We start from the raw sequence: 20595 nt of genomic DNA on the forward strand, positions 1-20595 counted from the left end.
TGAGCTGAAGAAGTTCTCAGTCCCCTAAAATAAGATCCGATTCTGCAGCAGATGACCCAATATATATGAATAGCTTAGCTAAACCTGCCAGTGTGTGTTATGCATGCTCTGAGATTGCCTACCAGATCCAGCCCCTCAGGGGATGTGGGCAGAGGATCTTCTAGATTCTGGATCTTGACCAGGGTCAGGCAGGAGCCAGCTGCTGAGCGGCTAACCCCTGCAAAAAATGAGGTGTTTCTGCGCATGCGCGTAAGTCGAAGTGGTAGAGATCCTAAGCAAAGTTAACACCGTGGACTATAACACCTGAGGAATTAAGCTTCTACAGAGTTTAGCAGTACTTCAGCAGAGGTTTGCAGAATCTCAGCTTGGGTTTTAGACACCTTCTGTATAAGCATCTGATTCTAGGTTTGTTTGTTTGTTTGTTTTCTGGCACAAGACTCTCCATGAAGTCAGAACCCTGAACCTATACCTGCTGCAGGACCGGTGGCATTCCCTACTGCAAATTTTGTAAAAATCACCTTAAATGTGATCAGTTAGGGCCTTAGTATTTTGCTGATGCAATGTCCAGGCCTTGTTAGAGACAGCAAAATCACCAATATTTATTTTAAGAAGTAATATTCTTACCCGAAAAACGCTTATTTTGCTTCCTGCTGTCCAAGTGAACTTCCAAACAGGCTTCTTCACGACACTGCGGTAGGTGTGATGGGGACAGAGAATTAGATAACTCATCCAACCATCTCACCACCAGTGCTTGGCAGATGTTGAAAGGAACATTGTAGGAAAGGTCATTGTCTGAAAGTGCAGGCCAGCTGTGTCAGACACTTTTGCCAGACACGGTGAATATGAGAATTAATTTATTGTCACATGGGAAGAGGGTGTTATGCTAAACATATTGTCATTTTCAATGGATGCAGACAAAACAAGGGAAAATGAGAATACTCAGAAGGTTCCTCTAAGATCATGCTGGTCTCCTTAAAGATAAAGCTCCTAAGAGAAAGTATCACTAAAAAATAAAGGCTTGCTATCATAGGTTAGCACAATTTTGTTTTCTAGATGTAGAGAAATGTAAAATGTTTTTTCCCTGCCCTGACCATGGCGGGGGGGAGGGGTGGGGAGGACAAGGACCTATCAGAAAGCAGGCTGGGATATTGACAGCTAAGTTGACCAATGAGAACTGTCAGTGTGACTTCGGAAGGAACATTCAAAACTGATCTGCTGAGGCCACCCGCTCTCTTACTTCGGTGACTTGCCATGAGGTGACAAGGTGGTCTGGGTGGGGCTCTGCTGCCTCTCTGGGCGGCCAGGCCGGGCCGGGCCTGGCCGGGGGTCTGGGGGCTGCTGCCGGCCCAGAGAGAGCCGGGGCCGGCTGAGCCCCTTTCCCTTGCTGCGGGCAGGGCAGAGGGGCAGCTGCAGCTGGGCAGCGCGGGGCCGTGTGCTCAGACCACGGCAGAAGGGGACAAAACATGGCCCAGCTTAATCACCGCTGGCAGCGGAGAAAGCAAGCCTGCAGCTCCATAACAACTCCGAGCTGGACCGCCTCAGATGAGACCGAGGGGTGGAAAAAGAGACATTTGCTGGTTTCTTCTACCAGCACGGTGAGTGCAGGTGGCCTTTGCAAGCCCGGGCAAAAAATTTAACCCATTCTTAGCAATACAGAGCTTTTAAAGCACAATTCTTCCTTGAGAGAAAGAAGAAAGAAGAAAACAGAAGGTACATGGAACAGACACTGCATGAAGTCAGATGAAAAGTGAAAGAACTAATAATATTGGAATAGGATTGAAGAAGTGGACATTTTTAACCGGACTCTTCTAAGGTAAATTATGAAGAAATGAACTGTTCTTTGCAGCATTCTTAGTATTAGTTTTGGGTTGAATTCTAATCAAAATTAAGGACTGGTGTAATAGAGATTTATTTGGAAACTTTGAAAACCCCTGCTCCTGGGTCAAAAAGGAGGTCTCAGCCTTTTGAGACAAAGATAATTTTAGATCAGAAGAAGTATTCATAAACAATACCCCAGATACACTGAGAAGCTCTGCAGATAGAACATCACAGTCTGCAAAAACTCCAGGCGGCAGCGGACGTGTGCGTAAGCAAACATCTTCATAAAAGATCTTAGAAAGACTCTTCTCCTAAGATAATGTGTAGTTAATGTCTAAGTAGTGAAACTGACTGAAAATCCTAAGTTGTGTCTTTCTATGTTGTTTAATAAGAAAGTTAATAGTTTGTAAGAGGAAAGAAGCGTGTTTTTAAAGTTTCATTCTGTTTTAGGTTTTTTCCTATCCTTTTAGTGTGTGTTAATAAAACCATTTTTTTTGTTCATTTTTTAAGCTTAAGCCTGCTTTGTTTATTTTTTCTCCTAATCTCTCCCTCCCACAAAAATATTAACACTAAAACCCCTACATTAATTGGTGTTTCTGCCCGGTTTTATTGAATGAAAACCATTACACTTGCAATGTTTCCCTCACTGATATTATAGTCAGCTATGGTAAGGAGTGATGTGGAAAGAACACAAAAGAGCAAAACTTTACTTTACCACTATTGCCCCATTTGTGATGATGGTTTCAGGAGGACCCCGGCTGGAAAACAAGAACAAATAATATATATTTTATAAAAAAAATATAAAAGTTCTGGATAATGTCTTGAACAGGACACATTATTCTCTCTAAATTTTTTATAACTATTTTCTTTACTCTTTCTTATTATTTCTGTAAGTATGCTCCCTTGACACTAAATGCCACATAATGACCCAGCAGAACTGCTGAAAGGCACCTGGAAAGTCCTTGCAGCAGCCTTAGTAGCACAGGCATGACACAAGTTGGGCATCAACATTCTCCTCAACCATGAATTTCCCAGAGAACACTGTCCAGTAAATCTGAAGACTTACTGCAGTGGGATTTGCCAGCCAACTCTGAACTGTGTAAGACAAAGATCTTAAAAGAGAAAGTCACAGAATTAAAAATTCTCAACTCCTCTCCACGTCATGGCATTTTTCCTTTCATACAAATATTTTTTAATGCATATATTAAGTTTGGAAAAACTTGTCTCTGGCTGTTAAGGTGATACTAGATCTACAAAAGGTTCCCCCGCACTAAAGGATAACTCTGAGCTGCAATAATAATAATGGGGTTTTACTCACATGGTCTCCAATACAAACTCAACTTCCAGCTCCTCCTTCCTCTGAAAATAAAAAAAAAAGAAGCTGACTGAAATAGCATGTGCAGAAGTTTTCAAAGTGACCGTAATTTTTGAGAGCACTGTGTCCTTTACATTTAATAAGTAAAAATATTCTGTTTTGTACTTGCTATTATCAACATTAAATGACAGAGGCAGCTTTTCCTTCCCCAAGGAAAAGTTCTCATTTATACTTGTGGAACAAAGGGTGTTTGGTGTTTACAAATCTCCCTAACAAACCTATTTCACACTTTCTTCTCTGCCAGCTTCCATGTGCTGAACATGATATGCTAAGGTTTAGTGTTTAGGAAAATATTGTGGAAACAGGCCATTTCCCTGTGCTTGCATTGTTTTGGTTTTTAGTCTTTGTGAGGATTAGCTAAACTGTTATTTTTTATCAGATCGTTGAAAGTGCAAAGCTGCCCTAAAACTGCATCTTCTCTGGGGCTTGGGAATTTGTCCATGACCTGGGCCAAAGGAAACTGACAGGAATTTGAGAAGGCCATCTATTTTGTCACTGATGTGCAGTTTCCAGGATGTTAATAAATTTTGCTCTGTTTTTACCACCAAGCTGATCCTGGTGGTAAAAAACGGAAGAGACAGTACTCCTTTTAAAACAGAAGGGAGAGAATGGACATCAAGCTGTGCTAAATGACCGACCAAGCTCTTACCTCTGGGTTTAGTGGGAATGCTTTAAAAACTCTTTCCCCAAGGGGGATTTTAGCTACATCAAAAAGCACAATTGCGCGGTCATCATCACGAATCATGTCATCATCAGTAACAGTAATTTCCAGAACATTCTGGGAAAGGAAATGAGAAATATGCAGTTCACTAGCATGCATGACATACAAGAAGTATGACATTCTGCAGCTCTTCCAGGCTTAGTGCCTGCTTTACAGGGAGGAAATAGAAAAGTATTGATGAAAAACTGTGAGAAGGAAGAGTAAGAAAGCGAGTATAAAGAACCAGGTCTCAGTCTTATCAATTAAAGCTGAACTGAGATCTCTTTTGGGTCAGCTATTATGCTTTGAAGCAGATCTCATTAAAAAATGCAGTATTTTAGGGAGGAATATGGATTGCAAAAGTCCTATATTGCTTGATATCAGCAGGGGCAATAGAGATTGCTTCATCTTAATAATCACCTTTCTAGGTCCTTGGACATTCTGCTTTCAGCCACCTATTCACAGGTATTTGACTGTAGTTCAATTATCATCAGCAAACTGAATAAAGATCTTAATCATACTAGAATCTGGCACTATCTCCTGCCTTCAGAAAAGGATGTGTTTTTCAGTTACAGTGTAATTTTATATTTTCATTTCAGTTTCGCTCTGTTGTCACTGTCAAGGGTGTCATCAGTTTTCCACAAGGAGGTCAGACTCTCATTACCCATACATAAAAAACAGCTATCTGTTAGAAGTAAATTGGATTCTAGCAAAGCCAGAATTGTTTTACTTCAGCTTGTGTGGGGAATTTTAAGTAAACTCAGAAATGCACTAGAAGACATTTCTCGTTTAGGTGTTTGGGGCTAAACTGAAAGACACTGCACAGAGATTAGATGGAAAAGAGGTTTTGGGTTGTTTACCTTGACTTTTCTCTGTATCCGGAAGTAGAAAGTTTCATTCCACACAGGATTTCTGCAGTTTTTGATGGTTTTGGTGTGGAATATTTCATCTGAAGCTGTTGGCAACCAGAGCCTCACATAGCAATCAGATTGGCTTACTGTAAAAACATAGGCACAAAATATCTGGCAAAGGAGGCACGATACAAGCAGTGGAGACATTGAAATGCTCTATAGCTTTAACATGGGTGAGACATAGCCAGTTCTTTCTGATAAACATTGGCCAAACCAGGAAGATAGAAGTCACACAGCTGGATAAAATTAATTTGTTCATCACAACACTATTTTTAATAAGCAGTACAGTCAAACAATTATGCATAATCTTATACATTCAAAGAAAAAGTACAATCCTAGCTAGCAAATAGAACAGTGTGTATATTCAGGAGTCTTATATTGCTCCATACATACAAATTTGGCAGGCAAAATCGTGACAGAGGCAGCACAGCATGAACTTCAGATGCTGAGAGGGATTGCGCATAAATTGTGTCTGTAGCAAATTAACTTTGTGAGAAATATCAAAAGAATCAGGTTTAAGCCTGGTTCAGATAGTGCATGCCTGGCATACCTGGTTATTAACTCTTTATGACAGAAAATTAATTATTCCAGTGACCTTGATCATCATTGCCCTAGGTGGGGTAGGAAGGGAGAGGCCTACCAGCAGTAAAATTGCTGCTTCAGGAGCTCAGTAGGAGCTGGAGCCTTTTCCTGGTTTTTGCTGATACCTGAAAGACCCATCTCTTCTTCACATCTCTTCCCAGGAAAAGTGAAGTGGCAGAAAGGAATTGCATCTTGTGGATGGAGGGAGTGGAGTGAGGCTGCACTTGCTCTACGTTACCATCTCCCATAGACCCTGAACCAAGTGAACACCAAAGAGATTCTCAGACCTTGGACAGGAGCTTTTCCAGCGGCAGCTAGAAGGGTTGATCCATCCTGTTCTGTAAACATGGGCCTTGGTAAGAAAAGAGGAGGAGTGCTGTGGCAGTCAACAGAGAGAACCACCTCATGAGCAGGGAGGAGGGCACCTACTGTAATCTGTAAGCACACTGCTGGTCTCGAGTCAGCTCCTCAAGGTTAAAAGTGAGTTCATCCCCATGTCTTTGCACAGATAGCTTTGGAATGACTTGCCTAAAAATAAGATGTCGCCTGAAATCCAGAGACCCTGTGACTGGGACATCCCCAGAGGAGGATGCCTGTCAATTAGGGAGATCCCCACGTAACACTTTGTGCTGACTCTTGAAGGAATTTCTTGACACTGCTACGAGATTTCTCTCTAGAAGGTAGTAGATTGCCTGTATTTGAAATTATTTCCACTGACAATGTTTCAGAGTCTCAGATTTCAACAGGATGGAGGTGACTGGATAATATGTTGACCTTGGCAATTACCAGTATAATATTTAATTTACCAGGAGCGGGAGGGCTGTGCTTGCTGATCTGTCTGATAAGCAAAAGTTCTTCCCTCACTGTGCTGCCTGAGAGCCTGCTGAGCTGTGATGTATTCGTCCTGATAAATGGTATTGCTGCCTCTGATGTACAGAGCCTGTTGCCAAGAGCTAAATGTGGCTTCAGTGCATCTGGACCATCCCTCCTCTCATTAACGCACATACAACTGCCCGTCTCAAGTGTTCCAAAAACATGAATCCAGCATCTCCAAAACTGCCAAAGTGGATGAGGTGGGATGTAATTCAGAAATTAACATTTCTGAACTGATTTAAGACAGAATTTCTCTCCCTTGTAGTTTCTAACTCTCATAGGGTGCAGGAAGGACATATTTCCATATCTTTTCTGTACTTGCAAAGGCATGTTCTTGTCTTTTCCTTTCTTAAAGAAAACCAAAATGGTTTGTCCTTATTTTAAATTTCATTTTTTCATCACAGTATAAAATAAGACTTGTGATAGAACTGAGAAAGCAAACAGTGCAAAATCTGAGACAACCATGGATGGACAGCTGCAGCACTTATGAATGTCTTTTGTTGATGTTTTATCTGGAATCTACTGATTTTCTGGAGCGTTTTCTTTGGCAAAATATCTCCATGAGGCTACTTTCTAAAATTACTCTTCAGTGTGTGTGTTGACCATAAATATTTATTTAAAATCAGCTATCGACAATCCTGAACAAAAAAGGCCAGGAAGGAAATGCGGTATGGATCATCTGCTCTATAGGAAGAAGCTGGGATAGCTGAGAATCTTCAGCCTGAAGCAGAGAAGGCTTACAGGTCTTATCAATTTGTGTAAATACCTGATCAGAGGAGAGGAAAATAAAGAAGTCTGAGTCACACCCTCCTCCGTGGTTCCCAGTGAAAAGTAAAAGGCAATGGACCCAAACCAAAATACAGGGAATCCCACTGAAGCATAAGTAAAAATGTAATTTTTACAATGACACAGTAAACACCGCCACACACTGTCACAGATTGCCCAGAAAAGTTGTGAAGCCTCTACCCTTGGAGATGTTCAAAACCCAAATGGGTATGGCTCTGAACATCTCCTGAAGCCAATCCTGTTTACAGCAGGAGTCTGGACTACGCCATCTCCAGAAGTGCCTTCACACCTCAGCCACTTTGTGTCATTCTGCTGTAACAAGGCTAGTTGGTCACAGACAAATTACATAATAGTGTTAGTAACTCCTGTATGCAAATTTGACCTTGAAGATGGGGTGAGGTGATACCACTAGGACAAAGTACATTCTCTTCCTGTGAAGAAAGGGGACTACGCCACACATGGTTTTGCCACAATTCATCTACAGTCCCTACCAGTTATGGAGAGGTTATTGTTTTCCATAGGATTCCTGTGATTTTTGACATTTTCTTTTAATTTTACAGACAGTATTCCCATGCTGTGACTCTAACTGTATTTCTATAGAAGTGGCAGTTCACTTGAATTGAGGCTAAACTCTCAGGCAAACAGTAAGATAAATGAAAAATAGCAGGATAGTGGAATGTCTGCTGAATACTATTATACCCTTATTGTATGGGAGCCCTTGAAATGACTAATCAGCTTACATTGCTCCCTCTTATCTGTGAAAAACGTGTACAAGACAGCTACTGAAAATGTTCCAGTTTATCCATTGCTACCTGAGAGGTAACAAAAAAAAAAAAAATTGTATTTGCATTTTCTTCATGCTCTAATGCAGTTGCTGGGCTTCATTATCAGCTTCCTGCCGCGCCAGGCCCTTACTTCAGTGCACATGTTGCAACTTCCCTGATGACATAATGCCACCTCTTGTGAATGCTGAGACATCTGAACTCACAGTCTCTTTCAAAGTCAGCACTAAGTGACCCTGATGTCCTTTTCCAATTTGTAGCTTCTGATTTAATTTGTATGATGGTGAGACTGCTTCTGAACTCTTAGTGCTAAAGATTAAATTGTTAAAAATATAAGACCAAAAGAAGTAGCCCAGAACTGCAGCCATATATGCTACTCTGTGAGAGTACAGTCCTGCAAGGTGCACCTGAGATGAACCATCACGTGCTAAAATCACTCATCTCCATCACAGGTAAGGAGAAAATTACAGCACTGAAAACCAAAGCATATAAGAAAAACTAGTCTCATAAGAACAATGAATGTAAACTACAAAATCCCATCAGTTCTGTTACTGCATTTCGTAACACCAAACGAAGAAATAATTTTCTCCTAGTGAAATATTCTTCATCTGCACAGACAGGTTCTCCTTGAATCCTAGTTTACTACAGTTCACCTAAGAGGAGGAGGAGAACCGCCCCCATTTCTCAATTGCTGGACATGATCTTTGGGAAAATTTTCCCTTACCAGCTTAGTACAATATAAACAGTATTAAGAATTTACCTCCTACTGCTATCTGAGAGAGGATTTGAGCTCGGCTAAGAGCTCTGCCAGCAGCCTGGCGCAACACTCGTTTGTAAGCACAATATTACTGTCTGTGGTTTACTTGTGGAAATAACAAAAACTCATAGATTTACTGTGCTTAATCAGTGATGTCTTTGACTAGGGATGAACGGGGTCCCCAAATAAATGAGCACTACACCCAGCCCAGCCGTTTAAGGCAAGCGGCAAAGTAGGATTTTCTCCCTGGAGCAGATTCAGTGAGTGCAGTACCTGCTGCAGTCCCAGCTCAAAGTTTCATACCCTGGGTCACCCCTCCCTCCTGTGCCACTGTGCTCCCATTGGCACCACATGCTTTCCTGGGAAAGGGCCAATAGTACTACCAGCATCAGCTCTAATCTCCCTAAATTTTTTGCACTTAGTTTCTGTAGCAAAAAATAACCTTTAATGTTTCTGGAGAATGACTCTTTTTGGCAAAGGCTCCAAGTGTACTGCTGCAGAACAGACTCATTTCTTCCAAAGGGATAATACAAAAGCTTCCACAAAATAATTTCATAAGACCTTAGAGGACAAAGTCTCTGAGCTCCTCTTTTATAAATACGCAAAGTTTCTCTTCATTCAAAGGTGAAAAACCAAAGGAAGATCTGAAAACAAAAGGAAGAGTTGAGGGAGAAGGAGTGATTGTTCTGACCTCCCAGCTAGGACTAACAGGTTTGTTTTTGCAACTGAGAAAGTTTCCACATGTGCCTGTTTTCTACAGTAGAAAATATACCTAAGTGTAGCCACATTTCAGCCCAAGACTTGAACTTTTTTACCTCAGCTCCGACAGTCTCTTCATCTGGCAAGACTACTCTCAGAGAAGTTACTGTGTCCCAGAAACAAAAGCATCTGTCAACATCAAGCTCACTCCAAGTAATTTCTTTCTGGGACACAGAGCTCAAATTCAACTCTGCAGTCCAGGAGGAGCATTGCAAACACTCAGCACCCGCGAGGCTAAACGCATCGAGCCAGACCTGACACCACCACTCTTCACCTCATCTGTGTTAATGAGCCTGAACATGCACTCCAGCAGCAAAGGTCATCTCTTGGAGTGTGGAATCAGCTGGTACTGTTGTAGGCTGCCACAGTTTCAGAGAGCAATACTGTCACAGAGACCTCTTGACTTGGGTCTTCAGGATTAGCTGAGATCCAGTGGAGGCCAGCAGAGTTTTGCTCTTTCACATGGCACTAGGCAGTGGTGTAGAGATGACATAACTGCAGGACTGTTCACCTGTGCTGTCTAAGGATCTAGAAGAGGTCTGCTTCCACTTCTGATGCCTCAGGGCAAATCCCCTCTCTTAGTGCCTGAGCTTCAGGCATGCCAGATGAGGCAGATCCCGTCACTGATCCTTTGCTTGTCCGTGGAGCAGGAAAAGGGTGTCAGCTTCAGCTGTGGTGTTTAGGAGCTGCCATAAAACACGTAAGCGCTAGTGATGGTGAAAGTGGGCCAGGCTGGGAGCTTGGTGCAGCTCTGTGTGGCCACCCAATAACTCACTTGTTGAAGGAGAACAGCTGGAAGGTGTTGGAGAGTCTGAGCCACCATGGTCCTCTTTTCCCATCACCCACCTCCTTTTCCATTCTTTTGGGAAACAGCCCTCTGGAAGGGGTGTCAGCAGCAAGAAAAGAAGCTATTACGCCATCTTCTCTGCCATCTCATCCTGACCAGATATTCCTCCCACAATATGGGGAGTTCTGTAGAAGAAGTGATACCATGAATAGAGTTAGGGAATAAGAACTTTTGTAAAAGCACTAGCACTGACTTCCAGCTGAGAAGGAGCAAATGGACACACCAACGACCTAATAAGTAATTTTTTTGCTGAAGGCTGCACGCAGTCTCGGTCTGAGGATGGGAATTCCACTGCAAAACAGGTGCCAGACTACAAGAGACTCAAACCTCAATGGAATTTATTCCTTTCTAGTACTCCCACCACCTTCACAGCCAAACTGCATAGAGCACTGGAGCCTGGTGATGACACTCAGTGCCTGCAGAGCAGCAGGATGAGTGTAAGTGATCTTATCTGGGTACCCTTCTCTCCAGTACCGACAGTGAGATCAGGGAGTGCCAGAAATGTTTGAGTCTGACCCATGATTACTAATTGGCATAAAGGTTAGTAAGGAGTACAGCAGAAAATAATTAGCCCAGGTCTGTCAAGAGCATTTGCATGGTAAGATAAGACAAGACAGAAACCAATTATACCTAGCATGAAGCAGATGTTGGAGAGGAACATCACTCGAGTATACAGGAGACCACAAAAGGGGTGGGGTGACAGCAGGGATATGAAAGGGGCCAATTGACCCATTCAGGAGAAGAGAACTGTTTTCTTTTCAGTTTAATTTTTTTCCTTGTGTGCCAAACTCTATCAGCATGTGCTGTCTACAGACAAAGGTGTAACATCGGATTTCAGGATAAGCTTGGATTTCATCCTAGGCTTGTGAAACACACAATCCATGGATCTTGAAGTGCATGTTTTAAAAAACAAGATTAAGCTGGGTGCATGTGGTAGTGAGGAATATCAGTGGAAATGTACAGTAGTGGTGTTCTCTGATACCAAGTAAGTCAAAGAAAAATGTAGAAACTCTTTGACCAAATGACCTGATGTGACTGCGCTTGCAACAGAAAAAATTGTGGAATGGAGCACTGCACATGCTGAAAAAGATGGGAAACCAGCATGCAGGCAGAAAAAGCAAGTCAGAATCAACTTCACTTGATTGAAAAGGTGGCTTGTTCCTGGATTTGACAGAGGGAAATTGAAAATCTAGGGAAGTCTAAAATAAGTTATTACAAAAATTGTCAGTCTTCTACAGATATCTGACAGTCACATAGCATCTGTATCAGATGCTTATGACCAGTTTTCCAGGGGAAAGATCATATTGCTGAGAAAAGGCTAGGTAAATATAATTTTATTATTCTCACTAGCACACAGTAGCATGTCTAGTTTAGTTTTCTGATACTTCAAATGCATTCAAATCTTAAAATAAATGCTAATAGCAGTGCAAAATCAAGCACTTGAAAGCTACAATATATCTTTTTTGATTTATACTTAATTTTTTAAATCACAGACTATCACACTATTTTTTCTGTGACTTCAACTTCTTTGAAAGCAGAGGTAGGTTGCTACTCAGTCAACAAAGAGATCTCTGATGTTTGTTTATCTTCCTTGTCAAACAGAATCCTGGTCTACAGTGCTTCACTCTATGATATTCTTAGGAAACAGCCTCAAACAAGCTCACAGAGTAGGTGGGGAAGCACTGACAGAAAAAAAAAAAGGCATCTTTTTCTTCACCAGCTAGTCCCCAAGCCTTATTTACTGGTAATTAACAAAAGAATCTGAAAATACTTCCCACTGTTTCTAGGCCTTACCTAACATCCCTAATTAAAATATCTTTACAATAGTAGGAGAATCAAAATGAACACATCACCTAAATAGATAAGAGAGACAAAATGTGTTGGAGAAGATATTCTATGTTTTGTAGACAGGGCAACAGAGGCACAGAATGTTTTGATTTATAAATTTGCCTAAACTTCTTATGCAACAAGTCCATGAACAGAGCTAAAAACTGAGCCCACACGCCTTGAGCTCTGCTCCAGGGGTGTACATTTTGTTGATAACAGAAATTTTCAAACTGTTGACATCTCACTAAGTAAGACTTCTCAGAAATCTCCCTGTCATCAGGATGGGGGACAAGGTCACAGCTGTAACATTATTTCCTGAGAATGCAGTGTCATTCTACTTTGTGCAATCCCTTTGCATAAGCAGCTGAATCATGGTTCTTACCTTGTTCAATTTTCATTCTAGATCAAAGGTGATACTTGTAGAAACTAAATCAACGGTTCAAAGGAACAAAGGTGGGATCTTGCACATACATGCAGTGTTTCATAGCTCTCGAAAGGAATAGAAATTAATTTGACCTTTTCTGTTATACTATAGGGTTTTTTTCTATTCTCTGCAACCCAGTATTACAGACAATGTAAACAGAACACTTCACTTGATTGGAAAATTGACAAGGGTGATATCTATGCTCTTCAAACACCAAAGTGAGTGAAATACAAAGAGATGCTGATATCTGTAGGATATTATGGCTTCAGCAAACTTCATCATGATCTCCCAAAAAGGAAAGAAAATGCAAAACAAGAGAAGGAAGAACAATATGGTAAAGGGATATGCAAAACCGTGTTATTAGTGATGTTCATGAGACACATGTAGGAGTGGCAGGAGAAAATTCTCAGAGGAGAATCTCTGGGAATGTGAACCACCAGGCAAAGGCTGTCCAAATATCACACATTTTCAGAGCACTTTGCATGTCAGCTGTAATGTACCATGTACCACAGTCCCCAAAAGATTTCTGTTAAAAACCTTCACTGGGGGACAAGAGTCAGCTGATGTCACGATGCTCAGGACAACCAAAGAATTAAGAGGGACTGGTGTGTAAGTACTTCAGCTCTATATTCGGTGCATTTGTCATGGACATGTTATATAAGCATCTCTGTGTTAAAACTGGTGTTAAGATATATTCAAGCCCCTGAAACAGCCAGCTTGTCAGACAAATAATGTGGAAAAAAACCCAATAACCAAATAAACCTCTGAAAATGAAAATAGATATTCTGTGGCATAAATTGCCTTCAGCTGTGATTTCTTAGCTAGTATGACTTTAGTGTTTTGTATTTGTGCAGTATCTAGCACAAGCAGGGGCTGAGAGAGTAATTTGAGAATGATGTAACATCAACAAAAAAATCTAGTACTTACAAAAATCTGCCTGATGAGCATTTTTCAACTTTATGATTCTTACAGTAAGCAAGCAGTAAGGCATCATTTCTTCCTGCTGAAAAAAATTAAACAAAGGAGACGTATTTTAAAGTTTTGAATATGCATATTGACTGTAATGCAACCAAACCCTGAAAAAATACAAGGTTCTGCTAAAGTTGTCTCTTCCAGTTGGCATCACAGCAAAAAACCCCCCAAAACAATAGGCAGCAGAACGCACTTTCTCCACAAACTTCATTTACCCCTAAAGCCTGTAGCCACAAAGAAAAGGGGTGGAAAGAGAGGATGAACAGGAAAGTTAAGATGGTGTAAATAAGCTGAAAAAGTTCATTTAGCCTATAAAATTAAATTGTACACATGACCATCAGCAGCCAAATTGAAGACAAAATTCAGTGAGTCCAGAAATCAGAGATGCTTCAAATTTGGTTGGCTCCTAACCAAGAGCCTGTGTTTTTCTGTAGGTAGAATCAAGGCCTACACAAAAGATTCTTCTATTAATGCAGTGCTTGGATAATTGGAGAGGCCTTTTAAGGTTTTCTTGCTTGTTTTTACAAGAATCATTTTCATGAGAGAGAGATGACTAAGGATGAGTGTTAACACCTTTGGGAATGTCTGAGCACTACACAATACACAGCTTTGGACAAACACTCCTATCTTGCTTTGTGGGAACAGAGGATAACCATCCTTACCAGGGATGGTCATCTGATTGATAGACATGGAATAGATTTGACTAGAGTCCTTAATTTCAAAGAAGACTATCTCCAATTCTTTGTTGAAGGTGCCAGGTCTGACCATCTGGGGCTGTAAAAGTTGTGACAATCACGTGTTCTTGATGGATTTTGCATCTTCAGAGAATGTGCTCATCATGTCCCCTAGCAGCAGCTAGAGTAAGCAGGATATCAGCAAAAAGAAGAAAGTAGACAGTGCTTACTGTGGCTGCAGCACAGGTGGTTATGTTGATTCCCCAGCTGTGGGAACAGTTGGGGAAAAATTACCGAAACAGCTCAAGTTTATAGAAAGGAAAGAGCTGCATTATTGTTGTACTACAGAGACTGAATGAAAAGGGTAAATCAGCACTAGGGATGGCTCCCTCTGTCTTGGTTTAGGAACAGAAGAGAAGAAAAGAAGGAATTTCAGAAATTTCAGATTGCATCGAGTAATAAGTTCTGGAGTCGATGTATGATTACAGTAGTAACAGGTCGTCTTTTATTGAAGGAGTAACAAAATGACTACAGTGAATGTCTGAGGATGAGGCTCTGCACAGGAAAGCAAATGCAAACTCTGTTAAACCCTGAGGTCTAACTACTACTGCTATGTGAAGAGATTTAATCTGCATACAAATATGTTATCAGCAGATCCTGAACTGGGTATATGCAATAAAAGGGGAAGGTACAACTAGTATATCTATAAATAACATGTATGTAAAAAATTTAGTTAGTCAGGCTATGGAATAATAAGGAATCATTTAATTCTGAGCAAAGCATTAATGAAAACAAAATATTATACCATTAAAATGAGGCAGATTTAGGAACGGGGAAGCATTAGTTTGCAGTTCTAGTAGCAAGGATCTATGGAAGTTATAAAATGGCCAAATTTATTATGATACCACTTGTGTATTTGCAAAAAGCTATTCAGAAAAGTAATACTGAAGGCCCAGTATATAGTGGGGTCGAGAAATAGGCGGCCACTTCAGTGACCAGTAGTTAAGAGGTCACTGATATCCAGAAAGAGCTTGAGAAGTTCAGATAATGGCAGAAGACAAATAGATCAGTAATTCTTAGTAGCCACAACATGAAACATAATCAACAAGAAGGGATGGCCAAAGAAAGAAAGCTAATGAATAAAAGTTAGAAAAGACAATCTGAAGTGAAATAGAGGAGAGCTGGTTGAAGATGATGAAATAATTAGGAGATGATATCTATTTTCTGAGAAACTTCAATTAAAATAAAGGGTGAAACCCTTGAGTGAACCAAGAGGAAACACATACAAAGGTGCTGCTACTGTGACAAAAGTCAAAGACTGATAAAAAGGTCAAAGTATAAGAAATCAGTGAGGCAAGACAGTACGTCAGCGTTGGACCACGGGGAATCCATCATGACAAAATTTAGCTTAACCTCTCAAATAATTTCCATCTCTATAAGAATGAAAGACATGAAGGTCATAAAAGGAAATTGCACAAAAAATGCACAAATAATTTCCAGGCTATGAAGTTGTCCAATAAAATGGCAAGATCGATGTTTTTATAAAATGCTGGGTAATTGAAAGGCACGTTAAATAGAAGCCAGTGCCTAATATAACCACAAGACTTGCCCTTGAGCTCAAGCTTATGACCAGGCATTATATCAGAATGTCTTCAGTGAGCTGTCTGGTTAAAATGCTAACACTTTTTTGCTGTGAGGTACAGAAGCAACACATCCAAAATAACAAGTGGGCTAGGTGCCAAAAAAAATGCATTCTCTTCATCAGGCTACAAAGAATAGAATATCTTGTCTCCTGGGTGGGTGTATTCCAAAACTAAAAAATAAGCTAATCGTTGTTTGAAGTCATATGTAAGGCACAAGATATTTTCCATGGCCGTGTTCTGAACAGGGGAAGTAAGATCTCAGCATTATCAGAACACAGGCTGAGCCAGCTCCACACAATTGTGAATTGTTGTTACATTTTCCTGAAAATTTAGCAGTGGAGCATATTTAGCTTTGCACTATAGGTAGGCAACAGCTAAATTCCATGCACAGCCCCAGGCATGTTTTCCTAAACCAAATCCAGTAATTATTCAGTTTATCACACAGCTATGCAAAGTCCTCTCAAATTGAAACAAGTACTTAGGCAAGTGTTTGAGCATTTGCATTAAGAAAAGTTTATACCTGTTTACTTCTCCTGGAACTCAAGGTCTGCTACAAGCATGTTATCCCTTCTAATCTAACGATTATCCTCCTGCTGAAATGGCAAGCTATGACATGCAAAAACTGAGGTAATTACAGAAAGCTACCCAGGAAACCCAGTACCTGTAAGAGGCAGAAATTGGCCAGTTTAGACAAGCCTGTGCCTTTAATGCCAGTTTTCTGCCAAGATTTATTACAGATGAGAGAAGACATATTCAAAGCCAGGAGGTAAATAAAGAGTGTCTGAGAATATCTTCACTGTTAAACACCCGTGGACGGCAAACAGAACTTTCAGAAGTTCATTTAGCAGGGAGAAATTACGGCATGAATAATGAATTGAAGCTGTGGAAAGGGTCCCATAGCCGCCTTTATACAGGAGTTCATGGCCACAGGATTCTTTTCTTTTTATATATTACTTCATGTACGTTCCAAAACATACGGTGGATCCTTTACATAAAGATCCTTACGTAAAGATCCTAAATGATCTTTACATAAATGTAACTATGTCAGTGGTAAAGAGGGCTTGGTTGCTTTTAGCCATGGATATTCTAAACCAAAACAGAACTTCAGTGTGAATCATTTCAAAACTGCTAAGAAGATTGGGTCATTGTTTTCCCCAACAGCTGCTTTTCCTGCTTTAGTACATTCTGTTGCTGAGTTTTAGTGTACACACACACAGACCAAATTAGGAACACCTAAATGCCATATCACTTTGGTTATGCTGCTTTGCCCTTTACAGCAAGTTTCACTCCACACTGGTGGTTTGTACACTAATATCCATCTGTAGGAGCTGCCAGCATGCTGTTAACAAGAGATCAGTTTGATCAATCAGTCTGATAAGGTTGTGACATACACAGGCAAAACAATGTTTGTAGCTTTCTGTTCATTTGGTAGTCTGGTTACACAAAAAAGAAACCAACCAAACATATATGAGCTTGAATCACACATCATTAAAAGGTTATCAAAAGTAAGTTTTCTTTTTGTTTGGAGCCCCCATGTTTTACTCTGAGGTAGCTTGACACAATGCCAGCAGCAAAAATCATCGATAGAGCTGCTACATGTTTGATGCAACTATATCTCTGCCAGAGGCCCTGCAAACATTTCCAGATTTGTTCTTTCATTGTGAAGAGGTAAGTGCACAGGAATCCAAGGGGGCATTTGTTCTGAAAACTGGCATTAATGACCAAACCTCAAAGGTTCACCAACAACCACGCTCTGACTTTACAACTCTGCCAACATTCTCCACTTGTTCTGGGTTAAAGCTTCCTTAAGTCAATAGACAGCATTAGAAGAAGGCCAAAGTCAGTCTCATCTTAACAGCAAATTGAGAACATTTTCACTAAGGCATTTCCCTAAAACATACACCATTGAAAATAACACATTCTATGTTATTAATACTATGCAGATGTTGCATCTAAAGAAAATTTTCTTTCATCAATTATTCCTATTTCTACATAACCATATGAATCTTTAATAACCAAATTGGGGGCGGGGGGGGGGGGCAGGAGTGAGTGGAAATTATCATACCCCTCTCAAAAAGGTATTGGTTTAGTCCCCCATATTTTTAGTTTGTTGAAATATGGTACCTTAGCATCATCACTTGGGGCTACATAGTGCATCATCCATTTTCTTTCTTCATTTTCCAAGGGGCTTGATTTTCTGCTTGAATGCTGCTGAAGAAAGAAGAATAGGGGATGAAAAAGAGAGTAAAGATCATTTTTTTTTACTTATTTTGATTCCCCACTGTAGCATTCCAATGTGGAACAGGCAATTTGAACCTCCTCACTGTGGTGAATAAAATGAATGTACCAGTTCTGAGCTATATGGAAAGATTCTGACTCCAGGTCCTGGTAACTGCAAATATCCAAGTACGACAATCTTATTTTCCTGGAAATTTATGTCCTACAGATTACAGGGGTCTCGACCTGTTGTAGTTCATGGGCAAATCTGAATCAAAACTCGAGACTCTTGTCAGGCTTGTTCTGTTTTCCACTTACCAGAGGTAAGGCAGAGGTGGATGCCATCGAGATCGCTGCTACATTGAAAGCAGCTGCTGTGAATGGCACCTTAGTACTAGGCTCCAGGTGCCAGTGCCTTCTGAAACAAATTTTCAATCTTGAAGAACTCTCAGAAGCTGCTGAACAGGTGTTTTATTGCACTGAGTCAGAGCTCCACCCCTCCATGATTTCTGAAACAGGGAAATTTCCCACCCACATTATTTGTCCAAATAGCAGCTGCTGTAAGGTGTGAACGTTCATATCTGCAGGTCTTGAGCAGAGCCTGCTGAGGGACCAAATTGTTCCCACCTGAGGCTCAAGGAAATGCAGTAGCAGCTGTAAGCTGACTGATGATATGATAGAGATCATCTATGTGAGATAGCCTTACAGTGATATTCTAAAAGTGAGGACACCAGTAGCCTAATAAACACATCAACGTATTTTCTCCATGCACACACCTAAATTCCATACATGGTTACATCCATAACAAAAAGAAATTTAAAAACATCTATGGAGATGGTCATTAGAATGAGGACAATTACATATGAAGAAATTACGAATTCTTTTGAAAGAACGTTTTTCCCTGAAAAGTGTGGTTGCATCATGATTTCTGTGTACACACTCATTTTTCTTGAAGTGGTCTATCTCAAAAGAAATTAAAGAAGGTATGATAAGCAACATTTCTCTGCTCCCTAAACCACATTGTGTCATTTTTTCTGTTTGAAATATCTTTCTTATTTCTGGGCTTCACATTTAATACAACATGCAGCTTAACAAATTTAAGTAAGATTCAAACATTTCACCTTGAAAAAATCAGTAAATGTTTCCATAGACTACCATATCAATTTCTGATGCAAAAATGGAATATTGGAATTTAATGGACTGATCCAACATTTTTTAATTGGAATTTTTAAAATCTAATCAGGATCTGCTTGTGTTCAGCACACCTCTAGGAAGCTCAGTGATTAAATTTTCTAGGATATTATGCAAGCATTATTAAGCGCACATACATTTGCATTGAAAGTCCTCCTGAATGATTAAAATTAGTGCTTAGGAAAGAACTTGAGATTAATAGGATGACAAAGCATCCTGCTTCCTCTTAGAGATGGGCATACGTGTGAAATCACTGCTATCTGACTGTGGCTATGAGTTTTGTACTATGACCTTGACTAACAGAAACCAGACACAAACTCAATGACTTCTAGAAGTCTCATTACATACTTTTCTTACGTGAACAGAGGAATCAATATGAAAATTTCTTCTTACAAGAAGAGCAAGTTAAGACAATCTGATCATCTTACATGGAATATTCCATCTTTCCAGAAGTTTGATTTCTTAGGTTTAATTTTATATCTACATTACCTTTTTTGTTGTTGTTGTTTCTTTTTGAAATAAACACGTTTATTTTATCACAAAATGCTAGTGAAAATATGCTTTTAAATTCCTTTCTCACCTTCATTGTATTGAAACTTTCTGGAACTGCTTAACTGAAGCCAGAATTAGATAACCTACAGCAATACTTTAAGGAGAGTCACGAGTCTCTTCCATTCCTTTGGCTGATGCTTTACTTAATGTGAGCACCTGCATTTTTGTTTAAAAAAAAAAATAAATAAAAATAAATCTTTCCTTTGAGAATGGTGATAAGAAACAGTTTAGACAAAAGTAACTGTATGCACAAAAGCACACACATTTTCTCTTCCTTCTGCTACAACCTACCCGTGTCTCTGGTTGAAGTACTTGGAAGAGTTTCAGTACCACAACTGAGGAATGAGAACATTTGTTACAACTGCTTCGTAATTGTGCCACACAAAGGTTGTCAGATCAAGGTCTTGTTTCTGAAATGTATGAAAGCTAATGGGTGTGAGGTTTTTGCATGAGATCCTGTTTACCTTGCCATATTTTACCTTTGCTTTTAAGACAAAAGGAAATGAGGTGGGGGAAGAAGCCTTCAGCATCTCATAGGAAGCTGAGTTGTTGCCTAGCAACTAACTTATCTTTCCTGACTCAAGCCTTCCCTATATGAAATACCTGTTCTTTAAGCTCAAGTCAGAGGTAGTCAAAAGTACCTTTGACTCAAAGCTGGCACTGGTGTTGAATTTCCTAAATTCGTTCAAAGTTCAAAATAGCTTTTTGCTACAAAGTACCATTACTTTTGAGGCAAACACATCATTTTCACTAGGTGTGCACTTAGGATACACTTGACCATTAAGTCATCTGAAAATTAAATTCATAGTAGAAGCTGGTTGTGTTTTCTCTGTATTGGATTCTTCTGGAGAAGTCCAAATGTCCAGACCACACTTGACATCTAACTTCTGAACGTCTGAAGGTAG

At 40.1% G+C, this 20595-nt stretch overlaps 1 protein-coding gene across 6 annotated transcripts in view; it reads right to left on the reverse strand.

The window, feature by feature from the left end:
• Positions 1-18500, reverse strand: part of LOC120754617 (cytosolic phospholipase A2 epsilon-like) — a 33518-nt gene extending 15018 nt beyond the window's left edge. For 2 of the 6 annotated variants that reach the window (XM_040068422.2, XM_040068427.2), the window contains exons 1-8: positions 18266-18470; positions 17855-17941; positions 13369-13444; positions 4754-4890; positions 3843-3971; positions 3137-3177; positions 2534-2576; positions 625-688 (exon numbers count right to left, since the gene is read on the reverse strand). In XM_040068422.2, the coding sequence (XP_039924356.1) occupies positions 625-688; positions 2534-2576; positions 3137-3177; positions 3843-3971; positions 4754-4890; positions 13369-13444; positions 17855-17941; positions 18266-18292 (604 nt within the window). In that variant the 5' untranslated portion in view covers positions 18293-18470. Of the gene's footprint in view, positions 1-624; positions 689-2533; positions 2577-3136; positions 3178-3842; positions 3972-4753; positions 4891-13368; positions 13445-17854; positions 17942-18077; positions 18217-18265 lie in introns of those variants that run through there. The other 4 variants (XM_040068423.1, XM_040068428.2, XM_040068426.2 and 1 more) reach the window with 4 other exon arrangements.
• Positions 18501-20595: the final 2095 nt, after the last annotated feature.

Source organism: Hirundo rustica, chromosome 6, assembly GCF_015227805.2.
Source record: "Hirundo rustica isolate bHirRus1 chromosome 6, bHirRus1.pri.v3, whole genome shotgun sequence".
Taxonomy (NCBI): domain Eukaryota; kingdom Metazoa; phylum Chordata; class Aves; order Passeriformes; family Hirundinidae; genus Hirundo; species Hirundo rustica.